Genomic DNA, 25214 nt, shown 5'->3' on the forward strand with positions numbered 1-25214 from the left:
AGTGGTTTCCCCAAATTCAACTGGAATTGCAACTTATATTGGCTTCTCCTACTGCCTGTGAGGTAGGTTCTACCGAGAGGCGGTGATGGGCCCAAGTTCATCCAGTGAGCTTCATAGCAGAGTGGTGATTCGAACACAGGTCTCCCAGGTCCCAGTGTGGCACTCTAGCCACTGCAGCACAGTGGCTCTTAAACAAGCAATCATCCCTTCGCATAAGCAGCCTGAAGGAAAAGATTTTCTGACTCGATTTTTCCTCATGTTACACAGCCCCTTAATGAGGGCTGTAACATCTTTCGGTGTGTTACAGTACAGGTACGCCTGAAAAACAAACTGTTACCACTTGACAAGAAAAGGACCTAGGGCCGTAAGCCAAAAACAGTTCTACTCAAGAGTAGACCCACTGGACTTCATGGACCTGAGTTTGTCAGTCCTTTAATCTCAAAGGATCTGCTCTGGATAGCACAGCTACAACAGCTACAACCCCTAGCAACTGAATAACAGCATTTTGTATTTTTTAGTGTGTGTTTTTTGTCATCAGAAAGCTCAAAACCCTAAAGTGCTGAGGCCCCAGTAAAGGCAGCCATTTTTTTGTGAGCTCCGCTCCTCGCAAGGCTTCTTTTTCCGCCCACGCAGGCACTTCAGAAAGCGGCAAGCCGCTTTAGGAAATAAGGAACCCAAGCTCTTTTGTTTCCTGAAGTACAATGTTCATTTCGCCATTAGCGCCGCGCGCCATCCAGCTGACAGCGTTTTCAGACGCTCGACAAGGAGCCATTCGAATCAATTACTCCTATTTACTACAGCCAAGCACAACCTGAGCTGGTCCTCATTCGAGAGCTAATTTCTGCCTCTGCTAAAGCAGAGATAAGAGGGAAAGGGAAGAACTTGTTCTCCTATTAACAAGGCTAATTAGGGGGAAACACACACGCACACGCACAGCATCCCTGATCGTAGGGGAGGCTGTCTCCTCCGCCCACCAGTTAGCACAATGAGGTTGAATCAGCTTATATTAAAATGGGGGTGGGGGATGAAGATGAACTGCATGGAATCGGGCCCTGTTACGGCCTAAGAATATAAAAAGAGACTGCTGGATCAGGCCAATGGCCCATCTAGTCCGGCATCGTGTCCTCACAGTGGCCTCCCAGATGCCTGAATGGGAGGCCTACAAACAGCACTTTTCCCACTTGGGATTCCCAGCCAACTGACAGCACAGGTAGAGGATAGCCATCGTGCCTCATAGCCACAGACAGCCTTATTTTCTTCTACTGGTTTGCTAATTCTTTATAAAAATAGAAGAACAAGCCCTGCTGGATCAGACGAAGGCCATAGTCACATCATACATTTAAAGCATTATGATACCACTTGGAACAGGCATGGCTTCCCCCCAAAGGATTGTGGGAACTGGGGCTGAGTTGTTGGGAGACCCCTGTTTGCCTCACAAAGCAACAATTCCCAGAGTTCCCTGTGAAAAGAGATTGACAGAAACCATTCTGAGAATCAGAGAATTCTGAGAGGAGAACAGGGTGCCTCCCATGAACTCCCAGCACCCCTAATAAATAACAGTTCCCAGAATCCTTTGGGGGAAGCCATGCCTGTTTCAAGTGGTATCATAATGCTTTAAATGCATGGCCAGCTAGAAGTCTATCAGGAGTCCACAAGCAGAACCCAAGCCTGACAATATCCAAAGGGCTACTGATTCCCCCCACCTGCTCCTGGCTCTCAGAGAAGCCCTGATCCGGGCTTGGGCTTTTGTGTGGCTCCTGCTCCTCCTGAGTACTCACACGTGGACTTAGGCAAACACTTTGCCAGGAGCTCCTAAGCTCCAGTATGGCTTTCTGCCTCTTATTTATTGCATTTATGTCCCCCACCCTTCCCTTTTCTCCGAGGAGCTCAAGGGGGCATAAATGGTTCTCCCCACTCATCTAATCCCCACAACAAGCCTGTGAGGCAGGCAAAGCTGAGAGGCAGTGACTGGCCCAAGGCCACCCAGCGAGCTTTGTGGCCAAGTAGGGATTTCAACCCTGGTCTTGTAGTCCAACACTCTAACCATATGAGCTCTCTGTCTCTTCTGCTCCTGGGGTGTGCGAAATAAATCCTAAAGGGGGTATATCTGGATCAAAGACTCTTCAGAGTTTCAGACTGTACAGAGATTGGGGAGGCATCCTCTAAGGACGCCCCACGTTGCAAGTCTGGGCAGGGCTAACCCTTTACACCAACGTTTCCATGCAGAGAGGTAGAGTGCCAACGAGGCAGCTAGTCCTGACATGTTAAATTGGTTACTCATCATTCAGTGGCTATTGAGCATGCTCAGTCCTCATTGGGCTGGTTTTTTTTGGGGGGGGAGGTGGAAGTTGCCCTCTTAGTTTTAATTATTTATTTTTTCTGCGCTTCTGCAAAATGTAGGGTTTCCTTCAAGCATGCTCAGAACTTCCCTCTTGGCTTTTTCAGCAGCGCTGCACAGCCATTGGCACTCTGCCACCCGACTTCGCTATTAGAGGGAGCAATATATAACAGGTTTACACAATCCAGTCGAAGAGTGGTTTTTTGGGGAACGACTGGAAGACTCATAAGCATATCCACCTGCAATTAAGCCTCCACCTGCCATTTACTGGCAAAGGAGCTCATCTGGAAAAATGGCTGGGAGGCAGCCAAGAGACTGTCGGATTAATTGCCTTCAGTGGGAGGTTTGGAAACGCTTGAGTCTCACTAAGGCAAAAAGACTGGGGGGGCGGGGCGGGGAGGAAGTTCTCTCTATTCTAACACCTTAATACATAAATGGAATGCTGAGCTATTGCTGAGCTACAGCACTTCTTCAAAAAATGAAACAAGATCCTAGTCCTCATGACTCAATGAAGTTCTGATTTAAATAGACCCTGAAAGCTGCCTTATACTGTGTCAGACCATTGGTCCATCTAGCTCAGTACTGTCTGCACTGACTGGCAGCAGCTCTCGTGGGTTAACTCCCAGCTCTACCTGGAGATGCGGGGGATCGAACCTGGGACTTTCTGTGCATATGACAGATACTCTACCACCGCGACAGCCTTTTAAAGGCTTTTCATAGTGCAGGCAACTTTCCACTGATGCACGTTCGAGTCAAGCACAACCACATGCATACACGCATTGCTGCAAACCCGGAAGTGGCACTTAAAGCGGCAATAACAGCCCCCCCAAAGTGCAAAAATGGTGCAAAAACAAGTGTCTAGCAATCTCCTGAGCCTTTGCAAATACAATCCCAGGAGTGCTGCTGAGTTTTCCAAGGGTTTCCAGAGGTTCAGAGGATGTTTGCAATCAGACCTTAATTCAGAGCCATGAGCCACTGGAATCTTTATTCTTTGGAGAAGAATGTATTTTGGCAAATATATATTTGCAGACAGGGGGTCTCAGATTCAATCCCCAGCACCCCCAGGTAAGGCTGGGAACGCACCCTGCCTGAAACCCTTGGAGAAGCAGCATCAGTCACTGTAGACAACCCTGAACTAAGTGACTCAACATAGGGCAGCTTCCAATGTCCCTAAGCGATGGGAAACCAGTGCTGAATGCCGCAGCTCAGGAGAAGCAGATCCAGCAGGCTGGGCGGCTCTTCTTTCTTGTTGTAAAAGGCCAGGAAAGAGAGGAAGAAATCTATTCAGGTGCAGAAGTTACACACACCCAACCCAAGAGGCCCCTGCTTGGGGGTGCAGAGGCTGGAACAGCGGGGGGGGGGTTTGCAGGGAGAGAGAAGAGAAGAGAAATATTTCCGGCAAGGTAAACAGATCCACATGTGCCCGAGAGCCAGCAATGTAAATTCAGCAGCGCAGGCCCAAATCCCCGCACGGGGAAACAGCCGCCACTCCTCCTGTTTTTGATTACGTTATTGTGTACACTTTGCAGCGCATTTGCTTCCAATGAGAGGGAAAGAAATTGCAGGTTTGCGCCAGGGGTAGTGGGAGGTGGGGAGAGCAATCAATATGGATAGAGGGGAAGACAGAAAATCCCCTTTGCTCATAAAGCCTGGTTGTAGTAGGGTCTCGCTAAGGTGGATGTCAGGCAGGCAGCTATGGCCAAGGCCTCGCTAAATCTAAGATGGATTGGGCCAAAGGCCCATCTAAGTCTACATCCTGCTCTCTCAGTGCCAAACAGATGCCCCAAAGGGAAGGCCACAAACAGGAACTGAGCACAAACCCAGCCAGATGGGCGGGGTATAAATAATAAATTATTATTATTATTATTATTATTATTATTATTATTATTATTATTAGCATCCCACTTGCTATTCCCAGAAGCTGGTATTGGTATTCAAAACTGCTATTCAGAAGCACACTGCATCCGACAGTAGAACACGGCCATTGTCACTAAAAGCCTTATTCTCTGTGTATTTGCCCAATTCCTTTTTAGAGTCATCCAAGCCGGGAGCCGCCACTGCCTCTTGTGGAAGTGAGTTCCATAGTGTAACTATGTGAAGGACTTTCTTTTGGCTGCCTGAGTCGCCCAGCCTTCACTGGATGGCCCCATGACACAAACCTCTGCTCCCTAGGGACTTTCTCCACCCAATTCGTAATCTTAAACACCTCTGTCATGTTCCCCGACGGGGCAAAGACACACACAGTAAAGGCTGGTTTCTCAAGAAGCAAAGATATCAGTGAAATTCCCAGAGAGAGACTGGGAACCAGAAGCTGCAACCGGAATCCACAGGGCTGGTGTGGTGGATCCCCCAACTGTGACAGCAAAGCAGAGGGGATAGAAGGGGTTAACTTAACTCGATGAAGTGTGTAATTAAAACATTAACCATCTGCTAAGGTCCATCTGGCTTTCATTTCCTTACAACTGGCACACAAAAAGGGGGAGGGGCTTTTTTTTTAATTTGCTGAGCGCACTTCTGAAGTTCCTAGGCCATGCGGAGTCGAGGCCTCGCCTCGCCTTTCAAGCTTCTCCACGCACACAGACACTCACAGTCCTCCATTAAAATGATCTCCTGTGGGCATGAACACAAGCCTGCCATATTACTCTGAGAACCCCAGGAGGAAGATAATCTACAAAACCTATTGTGAGGGAAGGGCGGAGAGCGACGGGGATCGGAAATCAAGCGTATCCCGAGGCTTCTCCTCCTCCACTTTGAAAATTCACAGCACCGACTAGGCCTCGCATTTGCACAACAGCAGCAGCCCAAGGAGAGCATGGCAATCCAGCGTCCAGGCCGAGGGCCACATTCTCTTGTGGGGATACATTGCAGGGGCCGCATACTATTGCTGGTCTGGCCGGGAGGCAAAAAAAAAAAAAGTCTGCAGCAACAGATATTTATTTAATTTATTCCATTTCTTTGAAATCTCTTCCGGCAAACTGTCTCTCAATTTCGTGATAAAGATATGGCTCTTACCACAGCAAGCTACATTCCAGTTATGCAAACGTCAGAGGTTTCAATCGCTTGCCATGCAAAAGTCACCCGCCGCCACCACCAATCTCTCCATCAAGGAAATGAGAATCATTAATGCATGCCAAAGACACATTTCTGCCAGGAAAAGCACTCAAGGAGGGTGCAGGGACGGGCTGGGGAGGGAATGCAGCCCGGGGAAAGGCCCGAGGGCCAGACAGAGGCACCTGAAGGACCATATCCGGCCCTTAGGCCTGAGTTTCCCCACCCCTTTTGTAACGGTGTATGTAGGATAGCAGGTGCGGTGCCATATTAGAAGTGGGGACAGTCGGCTTCAAATCCCCACTCAACCCTGAAGCTCACTGGGTGTCCTTCATCCGCTCAGCCTAATCTACCTCACAGGGTTGCTGTGTGGACAAAACAGGCTAGCAACCACTTTGTGAGGCTGGTATATGGAATCAAAACAACATCCCCAATGGTGTAACTGGAAGCGCCCCTGTGAACATTTACTGCTGGATTGCCGAGGCATGTCTTTGTGGTGTACAGAAATGGAGATGGAGCGGGGAGGGGGAGGGCTGTGCGGCTCAGTGGGTGGAGCACCTCCTTTGCATGCAGAAGGTCCCAGGGTGAATCCCTGTCATCTCCTGGCAGGGCTGGGGGTGTGGGGAATCTTATTACAGAAGGATACAAGTAAACAAACTTAACGAGTTTATACGGGAAAGGGTGTGTTTTCCTTGGTGTACTGGAATAGTAAATACCACGATCCGTGCAACAAATTGCTTTTGGTTTATCGCGAGCTTTTTTTGTTTTGTTGGCTGTTGTCGGCATCCGTCTGTCTCGAGAGGCAATGGAGCGTGCCTCCGGGGGTGAAGCCAAAGTGCGACATTAGCAGCACCGGAGCAACCTCCCTGGGGCACAAGCCTTAACTTTGAAATACTGTAAATCGTATCGTGTGCCTTCACAGCAGTCAAAGTGATTGGAGGAGGAACTTGGCAGAACGAGCCAACTATTGGGAAAGTGAGACCGTGTCTGGATCAGAGGAGTTATTTGAGGTCAGAGCAGGCTTCCTTGCTCCAGGAGCTACTGAGGTAGGTGCATCTACGAGGGCAGCCAGCACTGGGCGCCAGCCAAGAGCCTGGAGCATTATTGACAACCTAACAGTTTTGAGGATAGTGGATAGAGACACACAGGGCAGCTTTCCACCCTCAAATGGAGCACGCAGCATTTTCCCAAAGCTGCGAGAGCCTGTTTGCCACCTGAGCCGACAAGCTTGGCTGCAAGGGGGGCAGGGAATGAGCAGCTGGAGCCCCCCCAAGCGGCTGCGCTAGATTACCCAAGAGGCAGATTAAGCACATGCTTAGGGCACCAGAAAGGCAGGGGCACCCAAAAGAAAAATGAGATTTTTAAAAATAAAACAATTTATTTTTTGAGATTTGAGATTATTATTTTTTTCAAAGCATCCAAGTAGTCCATCAGGGCTTTGATAGACTTCATTACATTCCTCTACACACACTTGCCCTACTTTTTTTGTTCTCTTAACCCCACATAAAACCAGGGATACTAACATAGTTCAAAATAATGCGAGGAAATCAGATCCTGTTATGTATTACAATCAATCTATGGGGGTTTTCTAATATTTTTTTTATTATTTTACGGTTTAGTATGGTTTTTATGTTGTATTACATATCGGGGGACAATAGTTTCAGTGCTTAGAGCGTCTAAAGTGGTGATTTTCGGCTGGTCCAGACCCAAGACCCACCTCTGACCCACAACGTGGGACCTGATTTCACATTTGATTTATATTTCAGCAGTGCTAACAGTGCCCATTATTAATACTAAAATGGCGGCTCACAGAGCACTATACCTTTGCATTACTAAATGAAATGCAGTTATTTTTATACTTGCTCTTACCCGAAAGAAGCCATTGAAAAGGAGCAATTTTTGCATCCCGAGAGAAGTCTGGAAGCCACCGAGATACACAAGGCAGCGAAGAAAGTGCCCCTGTGCCATCGGAGCTCCCTCACCAGAGGCATAGATATAGGAAGGCAATCCATTCACAGACTAGCACAATCCACCGTCTCTCATGAGCCCTGCACTAACAAAGTTACGGTGAATGCTGGCCCTCCCGAAACCAGGATACAAAATCCACTTTCAACCATGAAAGCCACTGTGGTGTAATGATTGTAGCGTTAAGACGAGGGCCTGGAGACTAGAGTTCAAATCCCCACTCAGAAGTGAAGCTCACCGGTGACCTTGGGCCAATCGCTCACCCTCAGCCTAACCTACCTTGAAGGGTTGCTGAGAGGATAAAATGGAGAGAACGATATATGCCATCTTGAACTCCTTGGAAGGTAGGTGCGATATAAATGAACCTGAAATGAAACTGTGGTTTCCAGTCCTGGAAATGTGGGAGGCCAATTTTATTCCTCCACTGCATGTTAAGTGAATAGTTTCCTTTCCCTCCTATGGGGAAAAAGTGCCTGCATTGGACTGGAAGCTGCAAGCTGCACCCCATTGCCCCAAAAGATATCCATAGCGCTGGCAGTCAAGTTAGATCTCCTCCGCCCCCATCATCTCCTTGGCCTGGCCAAACGCTTGCTTACCTAGAGCCCGAGCCACCGCCAGGAACGGAATCTGGTCAATCACTGTGCTTCGCCGCACAGGGCCATTGTGGGTCAGGCGAGGCCTCTTCCACACGACCCGATTCACGCCGGATTTATTGATCACACTAAAAGAGTCAGGGTGGGGTGGCAGGGAGAGGAATCCAGGAGGAGGGAACAGAGAAGAAGAAAGAGAAGGCAAGTCAGTTACGAAGCTGTAAAACTGTCGAAGTGCGAATGATATCGTTGTTTTTATAAGTAGGAGCTGCAATAAAATGTTGCAGCGCAGAGCTGTGCTGCTCAGGGGTCTAGCCAGCTAAGCACCCTATTACATCCCCTACTCACAATTTTTCCTCTAACTGTCACTCGGCATCTTGCAACAAAGACTTCGTGGAGCTGCTTTGGGGGTTTTCTCCCTACTTAGGACATTTCACCCTTAAAAGCGTATATGGCAAGCTACCTTGTATTGAGTGAGACTATTGGCCCATCTGGTTCAATACTGTCCATTAGGAGACAATTAGGAGAACCTAATTCCCCTCACGAGGGACGCGGGTGGCGCTGTGGGTAAAACCTCAGTGCCTAGGACTTGCTGATCGTAAGGTCGGCGGTTCGAATCCCAGCGGCGGGGTGAGCTCCCGTCGTTCGGTCCCTGCTCCTGCCAACCTAGCAGTTTGAAAGTGCAAGTAGATAAATAGGTACCGCTTTCTAGTGGGAAGGTAAACGGTGTTTCCGTGTGCTGCGCTGGTGCTGGCTTGCCAGCTGCAGCTTCGTCACGCTGGCCACATGACCCGGAAGTGTCTTTGGACGGCGCCGGCTCCCGGCCTCTTAAGCGAGATGAGCACGCAACCCTAGAGTCGGACACGACTGGCCCATACGGGCAGGGGTACCTTTACCTTTACCTTTAATTCCCCTCACAGAGCTAAAATTCTCACTTATCGATCAATTCCTCTTTCCAGGGAACTCTGGAAACTGTGAAGGGGATAGGGTTTTCCGAAGAACTCTCAGCATCCTCAACAAACTATAGTTCCCAAGGTTCTTTGGGGCAAGCCATAACTGCTTAAGGAGTTATAATACTGCTTTAAATGTCTGGTGCAGATGTAAGCTAAGTTTTACTCTTTAATTTCAGTGGGTCTACCTTGAATAAGACTGTCATTGGTTACAACCCAGTATGTTCTGAGCTGAGAAACAAATGATAATATAAATAAATAAATAAATAAATAAGAATAAATAAATAAATAAATAAAGTGGAAGACAAAAGCTGTAGAGAGAACTCCTTGCCACTGGAAAACCAACAGCAGCAGAGGAAAAACAGAAGACTCATTCTGAACCCCCTAATGCGTCCAATTTCAAGAAATGACAAAATAGTGTTCTCAACTGCAAAACTTGGACTCAGATCTATCTGAAGCCTAGAAGCTGAGGGGCTGTACGGCCAAATGAAAAAGAGGGAACAACAAAGAAGCCAACCAGGCCAATGAGGAAACCTCTTAACACCGATAGGCTGCAGCTGATCACGTGGCGAGGCCAGACTCCCTGTAAAAGCTTCCGGATCCCTTGAAACAGACAATGAAAGCACTTCACTGGCAGCCATGGGGTGGTCCCCGTGCTGCTCCTTCCAATGTGTTTCTTTCCCCACCTTCTGGGGTAGGGGAAATAGACACAAAGGCAGCACCAGACAGGTCTGTTGCCCAGAGATGCCACCACCTGCCACGACCAAATTGCTGATGTTTGAAATCTATTTTTTTATTTTATTTATTAATTGTTATTAATTATTATTATTTACTGCCTGCCCTTCAACCTGAGGTTCCATATCAAAAACCATTTTAAAACCAATTTTTAAGAAAGCTTGCAACCATAAAAATAAGATGGGACCCAAAAACATGCACCTCAAGTGCCAGAAACCTGGGTACAGAGGTGTGTTTTCAGCAATCTCCAAAAGCTGTATAATAAAGGCATTTATTTAGACACTTGCCTTGGCCCCTCACCAAAAGGAGGAGCAAAGACTGTTCGCATTAGCCTTTTTAAAACAAAAACAAAAACTGAAATATGTAAAACTACCCAAGTATCTCAGGATTTTCCCCAGCAACAGTAAGAAGAAAGGAAGGGAGAAGCAGACGTCACCAACCCTCTGGCAAAGGGTTCGTCAGGGACAAGAGCTGCACCTTGAAATTTTTAGCACCTGCTCTCCAGCGCTTAACTAGCAGGACCAGTTTGGGAGCCAAAAAGCAAACCACAGATGCCAAGAAGCAGGTGTCAGTTAGCTATTAATCCTTCAGAGTAGCAGAAGGGAGCTGTATGCCCAATGGGGACACAGAACTGCTGAGATGCGGATCAACAAAACTACAAGCAGCAGTATGGGGGCCACCTATAAGGTCACAGATAATATGGAATACCACCCCCAAAATGTGTTAGCAAACTGAGTTAAATAAAGCAGACAGAGTCCAGAGAGAAAAGGAATACTGATGGCACTTTACTGAGGAACCTAAACAAAAAAACAGTGTATAATTTGAGGAGACATGAACAGAGAGGTTTTGGCTGTCTTCTTTCGGGCCTTGTATTTAGCAGGGAGACATTCAAACCAAACATATAGAGGAAAAACTCCTGCAAGAACTCCACATCTGATCAGATCAGACCACCTGCTACCTCAGTAAATATCAGGTCGCTCTGACCGGTTGCTAAGCGACACCCCCTCTTGGGTAGCTGACTAACACCGAGGACAGAATTAACCGCAAAGCCACCTGTGGAATGACCTCTGGTTTTGTACTTCCAACATCACTCCTCCTAAATGAGAACGCAGTTAGATGAGGGCAGACAGGGCTGTAGCCAAAACATGGCCAACCAAAAGAGGGATGTTATCAGTGTGCTCAGATAACCCCAAGGTTTCCAGGAAGCGTACAAAACAAATCTAAAAGGGGGCAATTCTTCCCCCAAGAGCCCAAAAGTAAAAAAAAAACCACCAAGCTCAAGTATGGCCAATGCTCTCCAGCGCACAAAATGCCTAGTGCAAGTCAAAAAAGACCAATGAAAAGCCAACACAGGGGAAGCCTCAGTTGAGCTTGTTACAGCTTCAAGCATTCTAGAGGGAAACATGGCTGGCTAACTTGAATTCTGAACAGGGACACTTCTTTTACATGGGAGGGAGAAGAGAAACCAGGGAAGCTACTATGAAACTAATAAGTGCCCCATAAGTGACTTTAGGTCAAATTGCTTAAAAGTTTTGGATCTAGTACGACACAACTTGATTTAACTTTTTGTTGTATACAATCCCAAAGTCTGAGAATCAGTAGCACAGATGTTGTAAAGGAGGAGTGTTGTGGTAAGTTGGCTGCTCTGTTGTGTCTAATGCATTTCCCCCCTTTGTAACAGAGGTCAAGACCTTAGAGCAATAACTATCCCCCGTGGAGCTAGACTGGTGACTGGGAGCAGCTGCCGGGACCATATAACACCGATCCTAAAATAACTCCATTGGCTCCCAGTACGTTTCCGAGCTCCATTCAAAGTGTTGGTGTTGACCTTTAAAGCCCTAAACAGCCTCGGCCCTGTCTACCTGAAGGAGCGTCTCCAGCCCCAGACACTGAGGTCCACCTCCAAGGGCCTTCTGGTGGCTCCCTCATTATGAGAAGTGACATTGCAGAGAACCAGACAGAGGGCCTTCTCAGTAGTGGCACCCGCCCTGTGGAACGCCCTCCCAGCAGATGTCAAACAGATAAACAGTTATGTGATTTTTAAAAGACATCTGAAGGCCACCCTGTTCAGGGAAGGTTTTAGTGTTTGTGTTTTTAATATTTTTTTTGTTGGGAGCTGCCCAGAGTGGCTGGGGCAACCCAGTCAGATAGGAGGCATATAAAACAAAACAACAACAACAACAACACAGTAAGCCTGAAACAGGAGGGGATTCTCATCCTGCAACATGTGCCATCCCCTAGCAAAAAACCCCGATGTGCCTCTCCACCTGCTCTGCGCTCAAATAACTGGAGGTTAACGAGCCCCACAGAGATGCGTTGCTGGTGATGTCAGCGAGAAAAAACCTTCGGGTTATCTCTGTTTCAGAGAGACTTGAAAAGAGAGAGGAGGGCGGAGAGGGAACGGTGCCCATCCATATGCTGCAGCGCTCAGGGCAACGCTCCTATGAAGCGCTGCCAACTTCCAAGCCCCAGAGGTTTTGTTTTGCAACAGCGGCACGGCAGCTGACAGACCCCCTGCCACACACACACTCGCCTGCTCTCAAGATCCCCCCCTCCCCAAATCCTACGATGGCTGGAAAAATCATTAAGCGCATCATGCAGCACCAGCAACAACAAGTGCGGACTAAAAGATTGTGGGTGGAGGGCGCACACAGGACGTTCCGGGCTTTTGGGTCACACTGCAGCGTGACCACAGGATGGGAAGAAGAGCCCTGGTGGATCAGAACGGAGGTCAGTCTAGTCCTCCAGCGTCCTGTGCCCCACAGGAGACAAACAGATGCATCTTGGGAAGCCCATAAGAAGCCAACAGTCCTCTCTAGCTGATGTGGCCCAGCCAAATGTTTTCAGAGGCAATGCTGCGTTTGGCTCTGTAGAATACATCCCTCGTGACTAACAATCCTTGGTTTGACAGGGGAAAGAAAGCACTTCTTCGTGCAGCACTTAGTTAAACTGCGGAACCCACTGCCACAGGAGGCAGCAATGGCGACCAACCTGGATGGCTTTAAAAGAGGACTGATCAAATTCATGGAGGAGAGGGCTATTGATGGTTACACGGCTATGCTCTGTCTCCACAGCCAGAGGCAAGAACACTTCTGAATATCATTTGCTGGAAAGCACAGGAGGGAAGAGGGTGTTGCACTCGGGTCCTGGTTGTGGGTTTCCCCTAAAGGCATTTGGGTAGCCCCTATGAGAACAAGATGCTGGCCTGGATAGATCACTGGCCTGATCCAGCAGCCTGTTCTTGAGTTCTTAGGATCACAGCACTGAGCTACACGTTAAAAAGAAATCCAATTTCAAATCTCACCTAAGCAAAACTTTCAATAAAAGGCCTTTGGCCACCAGCTCTTATCTCAGATCAAGTCCCCACTGCCATATCTATGATATGGATAATAATAAAAATAATATTAATACTGACCTATCTTGTAGTACACAGAGGAATTATACCAGAAAGATATGGATGTCTCGTACACCCCAGGTAGTGTGGTTGCTGACCTTGAGCCAGACATCCTGGAGAGTGAAGTCAAATGGGCCTTAGAAAGCACTGCAAATAACAAGGCCAGTGGAAGTGATGGTATTCCAGCTGAACTGTTTAAAATTTTAAAAGATGATGCTGTTAAGGTGCTACACTCAATATGCCAGCAAGTTTGGAAAACTCAGCAGTGGCCAGAGGATTGGAGAAGATCAGTCTACATTCCAATCCCAAAGAAAGGCAGTGCCAAAGAATGCTCCAACTACCGCACAATTTCACTCATTTCACATGCTAGCAAGGTTATGCTTAAAATTCTACAAGGAAGGCTCAAGCAGTATGTGGACCGAGAACTCCCAGAAGTGCAAGCTGGATTTAGAAGAGGCAGAGGAACCAGAGACCAAATTGCAAACATGCGCTGGATTATGGAGAAAGCCAGAGAGTTCCAGAAAGACATCTACTTCTGCTTCATTGACTATGCAAAAGCCTTTGACTGTGTTGACCACAGCAAACTATGGCAAGTTCTTAAAGAAATGGGAGTGCCTGATCACCTCATCTGTCTCCTGCGAAATCTCTATGTGGGACAAGAAGCTACAGTTAGAACTGGATATGGAACAACTGATTGGTTCCAAATTGGGAAAGGAGTACGGCAAGGCTGTATATTGTCTCCCTGCTTATTTAACTTATATGCAGAATTCATCATGCGAAAGGCTGGGCTGGATGAATCCCAAGCCGGAATTAAGATTGCCGGAAGAAATATCAACAACCTCAGATATGCAGATGACACAACCTTGATGGCAGAAAGTGAAGAGGAATTAAAGAACCTTTTAATGAGGGTGAAAGAGGAGAGCGCAAAATATGGTCTGAAGCTCAACATCAAAAAAACGAAGATCATGGCCACTGGGCCCATCAACTCCTGGCAAATAGATGGGGAAGAAATGGAGGCAGTGAGAGATTTTACTTTCTTGGGCTCCATGATCAGTGCAGATGGTGACAGCAGTCACGAAATTAAAAGACGCCTGCTCCTTGGGAGAAAGGCGATGGCAAACCTAGACAACATCTTAAAAAGCAGAGACATCACCTTGCCAACAAAGGTCCGTATAGTAAAAGCCATGGTTTTCCCAGTAGTGATGTATGGAAGTGAGAGCTGGACCATAAAGAAGGCTGATCGCCGAAGAATTGATGCTTTTGAATTATGGTGCTGGAGGAGACTCTTGAGAGTCCCATGGACTGCAAGAAGATCAAACCTCTCCATTCTGAAGGAAATCAGCCCTGAGTGCTCACTGGAAGGACAGATCGTGAAGCTGAGGCTCCAATACTTTGGCCACCTCATGAGAAGAGAGGACTCCCTGGAAAAGACCCTGATGTTGGGAAAGATGGAGGGCACAAGGAGAAGGGGACGACAGAGAATGAGATGGTTGGATGGTGTTCTTGAAGCTACTAGCATGAGTTTGATCAAACTGCGGGAGGCAGTGGAGGACAGAAGTGCCTGGCGTGCTCTGGTCCATGGGGTCACGAAGAGTCGGACACGACTAAACGACTAAACAACAACAACAACATCTTGTAGTATGGAGTACTGAGGTCAAGAATGGTACATTCTTTGCCCGTGCTGCACTGCTTCAGAATGCAGGAGCGCTGGCATGATTAAATGCTCCCCCGTACAAATAATAAATCACCACACACAGAAAAACCAACATGTCAGGGAGGAAAGTTAATGTCAGGCCTGACCAACGTTTGCAACTGCACTTTGAAGTCTGGCTGGTCTGCAACTGCACCTCACACTCGGGATGCAGTGGAAACCATGACTGCCAGGGATTCCAACCACGGCTGACATCAGCCAGGGTGACACTAGATCAGCAATAGCCAATGGGGTGTCCTCCATATGTGGACTACAACTCCCATCACCCCCAGCTGGCATGGCCATAGCTTGGGAAGTCAAGAGCTATAAGACACCACCTAGGCTACCCCTGCTGGAGACTGTGTCTGCAGACAACAGGGCGAAAGGAAGGTTAGCGCCAAATCTACTCCAACTCTGGTTGGGATGGGACCCCGGCTTGGTTGGACTCTTGCCCATAGCTGGCATTCCTGATTGGTTGGCATCCATGCCAAAATGACATCCAACCCCAGCAGGCGAGCAAAATGAAAAGGGGAACTCCTGAGGGCTGGCTCATGATTTATGGACTACGACTCGCAGGGAGCCGGAGCTTTTTCTGCGCCAGAGCTCAGCGCCAGATGCCGGGGTCTTGCAACCAAAGGGAGCCATTTGCTTTCATGACTTTCTTTGCAAATTTCCCAGGAGCATCTGGCAGCCTGCTGCTGGAAATGGGACTAGACGGACACTTTGCTCTGATCCAGCTAATAAAGTCATACACTCATATATACATTTTAAATATTTCGTTTGTTTGTCCATTTCAACAGCCAACCAGCATCTCCCTCTCACACACATTTTTTAAAAAGCCAGATAAAACAATTTTAAAAAGCTTAAAAGGATTTGAAACCCTGAAAAGCTAGCAGTGTTTAGAAGCTGAGGGAAATGGAGAATTTTTCATTTAGTGCTGAAATTATAGTGAAGCCTCCCCTTATTTTGGGCATCGATGGCAACAAGGTAAGAGCCTCAGATACGCACATCTCAGTGCCGGGGCAGATTTATCATTTGGGGGAGACATTTTCAGAGACTGCTGTATTATACGATCTTAGCCAAGTTTACCATCATTCAAAATCTGGAAACATTTATAACCATTGGCACCTCCAGTTAAAAAAGGGGGAATCAGCAACTGACAAAAAGGCTCTCTCTCCCCTCACCCCATAAATTGTCTGCCTGCTCATTTCCAGGCCCAAGTCACACTGATGTTCAAAGTCCTAAATGTCTCAGGCCCTAAATATCTGAAATGCCGTCTCCTTCACTACAAATCCCTTCGGGAGCCAAGATTGGCAAAAAAGCATCATGTGGTGTCATGTGATTGACAGCCCACACCAGTCAAAGTGGTCCACAGGGGGTGGAGGGAGTCAGGATCTGACCTGTCGGCCAGATCCAGCTGCCAACCCCAGGGATAGATGACCAGGGAGCCTTGTGAAAACGCCTCCCCTTGGGAGCAGCATGGGACGGGCACGATGGTACTTTTTCCTCTCATGCCTTTGTGCCCGCTCCCTCTTAGATAAATTGCCCCCACCTCACTGAACAACCCTTTACCCAAAGGTTTCTTTTATTGTCCTCTTAAAATTGTACCCCAGCATATTCTGCGGGGGGACCTTTGTGAGGGGATAACTAGCAAGTTGGAGTCTCAGACAGGTTTTCTTTAAATAAACAATAAAGATTTATTTAAGGCAGGATAGTATATAACACAAATGGGTTAAACTTAGGCTACTTCAGGAATACAGTGCGATTTTGCTTAAATTCGTCCTCAGTTGTTTTAGAGTTTGGTCCCTTTATACGGTGATACTTTCTTTCAGTTATCCACCCCCTTTAACAATCCTACTCCTGAGGTACTTTAAGTAATAGACCAGTGGTGTCCAACCAGTAGATTGCAATCTACTGGTAGATCCCCAGCTGATCCTGGTAGATCGCGGGATCTTTATTGTGTACAAAACGTCACGGGACGGGGGAGCTAAAAAACTCTGTGCAACACCATACTCTGTCCTCCACAATACGCTCAGCAGAGGCTGCTTTTTTCCAGAACCAACTCTTTTTCCCATTAACTCTTTTTACCTCAACTTGTCTCCCTACCTATCTCCCAACCTCTCCAACCTCAATTCCAACCCACCACAACCAACCCTCTTAACTAACTGTCTCTCTTCAAACCCTCTCCTTTTAAACTCTCCCTCCTGGAACCACGGCCAATCAGAGGCTGCCGTTCGTTAACCATTTGCTGGCAGGTAAAAACAGAAGAAGAAAAAATCCGGCCCGTGGACAGTCTGGGAATCAGCATGTTTTTACATGAGTAGAATGTGTGCTTTTATTTAAAATGCATCTCTGGGTTATTTGTGGGGCCTGCCTGGTGTTTTTACAAGTAAAATGTGTGCTTTTATTTAAAATGCATGTCTAGGTTATTTGTGGGGCATAGGAATTCGTTCATTTCCCCCCCCCAAAAAAAAAATAGTCTGGCCCCCCACAAGGTCTGAGGGAAAGTGGACCAGCCCCCTGCTTTAAAAGTTTGCTGACCCCTGATCCAACCTGTCCTGCAAAACCCAACTTTTCTGTCACACGGCACAAGATGATAAGACAAGATGGCTACCTGCCCCCGAGGCCTTCGATCCGCTGCCTCTCCTTCGGGAGCTCAGGCTTGTGATCCTGCGTCACTTCGACAGCCCGGATGAAGTCGTCCTTGGGGTCGTCTTGGACTCCGAGCACCACGCCCGAGTCGCCGACGTGAGCCACGTACATCTTTGAGCCCCGGATGATGACCACGCTGGCGGTCGTCCCGGATGTGCTTGGCAGGCCCGTCATGGTCTTCGGCCACTCTGCTGCAAAGCGGGGAGGAGAGAGAGATGAGAAAATGGATTTTAACTTAGGCACAACATCCTGAACAAAAAAGCACAGGCATAAACCAGGCCCACAGATACTCATTCCCCAAAGGGGTCAGGTGGCCTCGGTGGCGCAGCATGCCTTCCATCGGCTTCGGCTGGTGGCCCAGCTGCGCCCCAATCTGGACAGGGATAGCCTCACTTCTGTCGCCTAGGCTCTGGTAACCTCTCAGTTAGATTACCTCAACGTGTTTATACATGGGGCTGCCTCTGAAGACGGTCCAGAAACATCAGCCAATGCAGAATTTGGTGGCCAGGTTGCTCACCGAGACAAAACGGTTTGAGCCGGTCCTGGTCTGACTGCATTGGCATCCCATTAGCTTCCTGGCCCGATTCAAAAGGCTGGTTTTGACCTAAAAAGCCTTAAATGGCTCAGGACTGCAATACTTCGAGGACCGCCTTCATTATATATGTGTAGGTGCCAGGCGGAAACATTCCTTTTCAACCAGGCCTTGGGCCGATTAACAGACCATATATCCTTTTAAATGTGTGGTTTTTTTAGGGGGGAATTGGTATGTTTTGTTCTGGTTTCATTATGTATTTTGTTTTATCTTATATTTTAATGCTGTGAACTGCTCTGAGGCCTTTGGATGAAGGGCACTATACTACTACTACTACTATTATTATTATTACTATTACTACTAATAATAATAATAATAATAATGGGGAAAGTTTCGCAGCATAAGGCCCACATTCCCTTATTTCCAGAAGCTGCATTCCAGCAGTGGGCAGGGCCAGAGTCAAAAGCAATCGTAACCATGGAAGTGACTATTCCCCATATCCAGTGGGCCAGTTCCCAAACTCAAAGGCCACATGCGCACCATCAACTTAAAGCACTAGTATGGGACTCTAAAAAGCCATGGCTTCTGCCACCCCTAAATAATTCTGGGAAAGGCCGTTTGTTAGGGGTGCTGAGAGTTGCTAGGAGACGCCTGTCCCCCTCACAGAGCTTCAATTCCAAGAATAAGGCTTGTTAAACCACACTGTGGCTCCAGGAGGGGAACGAGGGGGGGGGTCTCCTCACAGCTCTCAGGAAGGGGTCGCTTTTCAATGGTACCACGTCTGCTCTGTGTGAGGAAGGCCCAAGGGTCGGGTGAGACCCCCCCCGCCTGAAACCCTAGAGAGCTGCTGCCAGTCAGTGTGGACAATATTGAGCTATATGGACCAATGCTCTGACTTGATATAAGGCCACTTCCTACATTTCCCAACTCTTCTGAGACACTGAGGATGCCTTTGGGGGGGGTACACAACATATGGGCCAATATGTTTCAGACCATTGGCCTCCGGGACGCGGGTGGCGCTGTGGGTAAAAGCCTCAGCGCCTAGGGCTTGCCGATCGAAAGGTCGGCGGTTCGAATCCCCGCGGCGGGGTGCGCTCCCGCTGCTCGGTCCCAGCGCCTGCCAACCTAGCAGTTCGAAAGCACCTCTGGGTGCAAGTAGATAAATAGGGACCGCTTACCAGCGGGAAGGTAAACGGCGTTCCGTGTGCTGCGCTGGCTCGCCAGATGCAGCTTTGTCACGCTGGCCACGTGACCCGGAAGTGTCTCCGGACAGCGCTTGCCCCCGGCCTCTTGAGTGAGATGGGCGCACAAACCCCAGAGTCTGTCAAGACTGGCCCATTCGGGCAGGGGTACCTTTACCTTTACCTTTTACACAACATATACACCACAAATATCGCTGCACCACGAGGATTAAAGAAACAGCAGCACAACGAACTGTGTACAACCACAGTCAGCTCATGGTCAAATCCGTTTTTTGTTTGAGCCCACGCATACAGAGAAGGCATGCTTAAACTCAGACACCTTTTCAACACTTTTCAAGACACCTCTCCTCTCCCCTACACACACACACACACACACACACACACACACTGGACAGATTTTTGCAGCCCCTTCTCTCTCTCTCTCCCTCCCCCTTGCGAACCAAATGCGCTCAAAGGAACAAAGGCAGGTCCCTCCCCTACACCCCTGAGCCATTGGCCAGGGAACAGAGCCAAGAGTGCATCAACTGGCTGCAGCACGTGCCAACTGCCAGCCAGGGTTCGGAAGCCCAGCTGCTAGGAGCAACCCTGGGTCTTGACACTGATTTTAAGCCCGTCGCTCTTTCTTGCAGCTCGTTCTTCTGCTCTGAATGCCCAGCTGCTGGGAATCGCAAGTGGGCAGATTCGCTGTTGCGTTCTTGACCTGCTTGCGGACTTCGCACAGGCAACTGGGTGACCATTGAGATGCTGGGCTTGGTGGGCTTTCGGTCCGATCAACCAAGGGCTCTTTTCTTAGGTTCTTATGATCCGGAATTAACAGGAATGTACAGCCCCTGTCAGTCCTGCCTAAACCCTGATTATTATTGTTGTTGTTGCAAGCATTTTATTTATTTAGCTATTATCTGCATCCCACTTTTCCTTCTGAGTAACAAAGCTGAAGGCAAGATCCTCAATAACCATGAAAGGCAGATGTCCATTTAAGGAGAGCTTGACTGCACCCAAGTCCACCACGTGAGTTCACGGTTCAAGCGGAGATTTGAGTCCAGCTCTTCCAGATCCAACTCTAAGGCTGCATTCACATGGAAGCTTATTCCGTTTCCCTTATTCAGTTCCGCATTATATTTGAGCTTTCAAACAACGTAAAAGCTACTTCTTGAACTTTTAGTGGAATATAGTGCAAGTTCAGGGCTAATTCCAGTGTTATTTCTTTCCAGGAAAAGAAAAATCCATTCGTAAGTAATATGGAAATGAGTACGAAACTTGAACTATAGATTCGGAAGTGGCTTTTGGCATCATGCGAAAGCTCAAATGCAATGTGTAAATGAACAGTTAGGGAAATGCCGATAAATAGAATGCCTGCAAGTAAAAAAAAATCAGGGTTTGGGCAAGAATGTCAGGCACTGTACTGTACAGTGCAGTTCATTTAGGGTCATAAGAACCTAAGAAGAGCCCTGGTGGATCTGACCAAAGCCCCAGGATCACAGTGGCCAAATGGATGTCTTATAGTACTTTTCAGACCATTGGCCCACTATTGTCTACACGGACTGGCAGCAGCTCTTCAAGATTTTAAACAGGAAGTCTTTCCCAACTGTATCCCAAGATGTTGGGGACCAAACCCCATCACACACAAGAGGCTAGGCCTCTTTCCTAATGTGACCTGCATTTAAAATGTTTTATTTTTTTTAAAAAAGAAAAGCTTCCTGTCCTATTAATCAGGAGTTCCTTTTTAGTTAGTTGAAGAAGAGAAGAAGAGTTTGGATTTGATGTCCCGCTTTATCACTACCCGAAGGGGTCTCAAAGCGGCTAACATTCTCCTTTCCCTTCCTTCCCCACAACAAACACTCTGTGAGGTGAGTGGGGCTGAGAGACTTCAGAAGTGTGACTAGCCCAAGGTCACCCAGCAGCTGCATGTGGAGGAGTGGAGACGCGAACCCGGTTCCCCAGATTACGTGTCTACCGCTGTTAACCACTACACCACAGTGGCTCTTGAGAATATTTTGATCAATTCATCAGCTACACCTTGCAAACCTTAGCATGACTGCAGTCTTCCCAACACGCAGTATTCCCTCCCACCCAGTTCATTTATATCCCATCTTTCTTCTGTGACCTGATCACAGTGCCCCAAGACCTTGCTATGCCATTGGCTGCTGAAGGCTGCCATTTTACTTTCCCATGGTTCCCTGGTGCGACACTACACTGAGTGCACCCCATGGCATTGTGGGGAATTTAAAATGGCACCTGGAGAGGCTGCCTCTGGAAAAACTTGCAGCCAGGTGAAGGGGAGAGGAGAATAACATGAACGGAGGGCTACAGAAAGCAACCTGATATAGCCCTGATGCTATCTTATGTAGCCTGAAAAACCAGGAAAATGGGTAAGAGAAACAGACCCTAAAATGGCACACACAAACACACTCCGGTTCTGCTCTGCAAAACAATTAAGGAAGGAAATCTGAAATTTGACAGCCACGCTCCATTCTTTATGAGAACCGGGCATTTGTAATATATATTTCGGACATTCCCCTTGTTGTCACTAATTCAGTCCAGGCCTGTTTCCTGGCTACAACAAGCTGTAACCAATTTTGGCCATACCCTGTTTTAACAAAGAGCTTACAGGGGGTTTGGGATAGAGGAAGGGAGAGACAAAGGGTGAAATGCTAACCCCCCTTTACATGGAAGCCCCACTGAATTCAACAGGGCTTACTTCTAGGTAGGCACATGGAAGGATTGCAGCCCAAGTAAGGAGAAAAGGGTACAATCTTATTAATGGATAGGAGCCCAGAGTTCTGCAAAGCGTTTAAAATGCACAAATGTTTCCTTTCGTGAAAAACACTGACAAAACAGGCTATTAGGGTATTCTGAGTTTTGTACTTAATTTTTTCTTCATTTCCACACAAATCCAAGTTCAGGAACATTACCCAGCTTTCACGCTGCTAAGCCCATCACATTTCAGGATCAAGGAAGGGGATAAATGACCACGAATTTCAAATAATGTACATTTTTTTAAAGGGGGGGGAGTGAGAAGGCAGAATGAGCTGTAATGAAGAATTAAGCCTGCAAAGGGGAGGGGGGGTTAATTGCAGTGGGGTGTACAAGGTGACAATGCTACACACATTTAACCAGGAGTAAGTCCCACTGAAATAAGCAGGATTTTATTTTTATATCTCACCTTTCTTCCAAAGAGCTCAAGACAGCATATGTGATTCCCCCACTCCCCCAGGTAGGTTAGACTGAGAGATGCCAAGTGGCCCAAAGTCACCCAGTAAAAACTTTCTGGCTGAGTAGGGATTTGAACCCAGGACTCATGGGTCCTACTCTAACCACTACAACAAACTTGCAAGTGCCTTAGAAGAGCACCTCTAGAGTGTGATTGCAGGTGAATGGAGCTATGGACTAAAAGCACAAGCAATCCAAAATATTGGAAATTAACTGAAGAGTTACTGTATTTTTCCGTGTATAAGACTGTATTTTCTCCCAAATGTTTAAAGTTTAAAATTGGGGGTCGTTTTATACATGCAATGTTGCAATTAATTATTTCTTAATTTGGGGCTCAAAAAATATGGGTCATCTCATACATGGGAGTGTCTTATACACGGAAAAATACGGTAGCTTGAATAGACTCTTGTCAACCGCCCTAGTGCCTCTGCATTCATTGACCAGGTCAGGCAGGAGGAAACCATTGGCTTTCTAAGCAATCATACAGCTCTCTGGATGTTGATGGGCTTAATGGCATCAGCCCCAGCCAACACATTCAAGGATGACGGGAGCCGGAGTCCCAAAACTTCTGGACAGCCACAGGTTGCCCACCCCTAGCTGAAAGTTATGTGAAACCACAGGTCAACAGTTCCACATGAAGATGAGATTCTGTCTATTCACAGATGTGTGCAATTACTTTGTAAGCAAGACCCAGTCAACGCTTCCTCTACACACAAAGTCCCAGCTCTGAAGTCCGGTTCCATTCATGTGTTCACCCCAGAGATCAACGGGATTTGGCACCAAGCAAGCAGGAACAGAACTAAGGCCCAAGCCAACATCTACTCCCCATTTGGACATACTCCTCCCTACATGAGTGTTCATAAAACTGGGCCACAATTCTGCAGGTGATTAATTTCGGAATAAGCCCCATTGGGGTTAGGCTCCCCCTGGGAAAGGGAGCTATAACTCAGTGGTTGAACATTTGCTCTGCATGCAAAGGTCTCAGGTTGGATCCCCAGCATCTCCAGGTAGCAGGGCTGGTAAATATTCCTGTCTGAAATCCTGGAGTGATGCCGACAATACAGTGGTACCTCGAGTTACAGACACTTCAGGTTACAGACTCTGCTAACCCAGAAGTAGTACCTCGGGTTAAGAACTTTGCTTCAGGATGAAAAAAGAAATCACGTGGTGGCAGCAGGCAGCCCCATTAGCTAAAGTGGTGCTTCAGATCAAGAGCAGTTTCAGGTTAAGAACGGACCTCCAAAACTAATTAAGTACTTAACCCGGGGTACCACTGTACTGAGCTAGGTGCCAGTGTTAGAAACAGGTAAATCAGCTAATTGCCAAATGGCTCCTTAAACCTGGGTTACAGTCAACACAGTTAAATGTCTAGACACCATGGGGGGGCAGTGAGATTTATTATTATTATTAGTTTCATTTCTATACTGCATTATAGTTTAAACAAAAAAAATCTCAAAGTGGTTTACAACACATTAAAATATCAAATAAAACAATCCAGAATGAAACAAAGCCAAGCTTCAAGGAAAATATTTCAGATCCTTCTCTAATTGACATTTTGCTTTCCCCATATTTATTTACCTACTTAACTAATTTATATAGCTGCTCCACAGCAGGAGGACTCTGGGAAGCCAGTGTTAAAGTGTTGGACTAGTACCCGGGAAATCAGGGTTCAAATCCCCACTCAAGTCATGAGGCTCCCTCACTGGGTGACCTTGGGAGTCAAGCACAGCCTCTTAACCTACCTCAAAAGGTTGTTGTAGGGATTAACTGAGGAGGGGGTGGGTGACCCACTCTCTGGGGGGAAAGGTGGGATATACGGTATATGCAGCAAATAAGCTCTTCTGCTTACTTGCTTAAGAAAGCCGGACAGGCCAACCAGATGGAGATGTCAATTGCCAACCTAGCATCCAGAGATCTCCATGTAGTCACACCTGGACCCGTGCCATTAGCAAAATGTGCCTGGTGCCTGGCTAATTTTGAACACTGGTGGGCCCCAATGGTCTAACTCAGCTTAAGGCAGCACCTGAATTCCTGTATTCCCACTCAATGCAGTAGGACACATTTCCTAGGCAACACACACAGGATCCGGCTACATGTTTGAATATGCAAGTCACAACTTTTTTTTATTGGCAGGTCAGAAATTCAGACAATCTATTATCAATAATACTATTTTTTTAACTAACCCCCCCCCACAATCCTATCCAATGCATGATGCATAAAAAAATTAATCCAAATGCATCGCTTGTAACAGCAGCCCAAAATAATACGATCCAATTTAGCCCAAGTCATATTTAATCAGGATCTCTCTTCCCTTATGTGGATGCTACAGAAAGGAAGTAAAAACCTGGAGCTACTTTAATTCCAGGAAAGGAGGTGTCATGGAAGATGCTCCCCAAAACACACACACACACAATGGAGGGAGCCCCTCTGCCATTGTAAATCCATTTGAGGGAGTAAGCTTCATTGAAAGCAAAACAATTAAATAACAGAATGAGTATCTCAGTGAGAGCTACCTCTGAAGTAGGCGTGAACAGGGGAGGACTTTGAAGCTGGCACTATAACACTGTGTGGCACAACATCCAGTATCTCTCTGAATCCTGTACGACTTACTTCCAAGGAGACCTGCACAGGCTTGCAAGAAAACGTGCTGCCATTCTGGAAATCCCACTGGATTCCACCAGGATGATGACAGCTGGTTGCATCTACTTAGAGCCTAGCCACTGAAATCAAAGGGGCACGACTAAATCAGGTCTATGTCTTTCAATGGGGAAAAGAATTTAGTTGGATACATCCTTAGACAACTCCATAGGAGTTAAGTCTGAGACGCTGCCCATAGGGGTGCGAGGCTTTTGCTCATTTACTTGGGAGCAAGCCCAACTCATTGGAGACAAACGCTTTCCTCCTGAGT

General features: G+C 47.3%; 1 protein-coding gene across 2 annotated transcripts in view; it reads right to left on the reverse strand.

Annotated features, from left to right (window-relative positions):
• Positions 1–25214, reverse strand: part of PPM1D (protein phosphatase, Mg2+/Mn2+ dependent 1D) — a 35453-nt gene that overhangs the window by 8974 nt on the left and 1265 nt on the right. For both annotated transcript variants that reach the window (XM_082200822.1, XM_082200823.1), the window contains exons 2-3: positions 17325–17553; positions 7948–8072 (exon numbers count right to left, since the gene is read on the reverse strand). In XM_082200822.1, the coding sequence (XP_082056948.1) occupies positions 7948–8072; positions 17325–17553 (354 nt within the window). The remainder of the gene's footprint in view (positions 1–7947; positions 8073–17324; positions 17554–25214) is intronic.

This window comes from Podarcis vaucheri, assembly GCF_965113315.1.
Source record: "Podarcis vaucheri genome assembly, chromosome: 15".
Lineage (NCBI taxonomy): Eukaryota > Metazoa > Chordata > Lepidosauria > Squamata > Lacertidae > Podarcis > Podarcis vaucheri.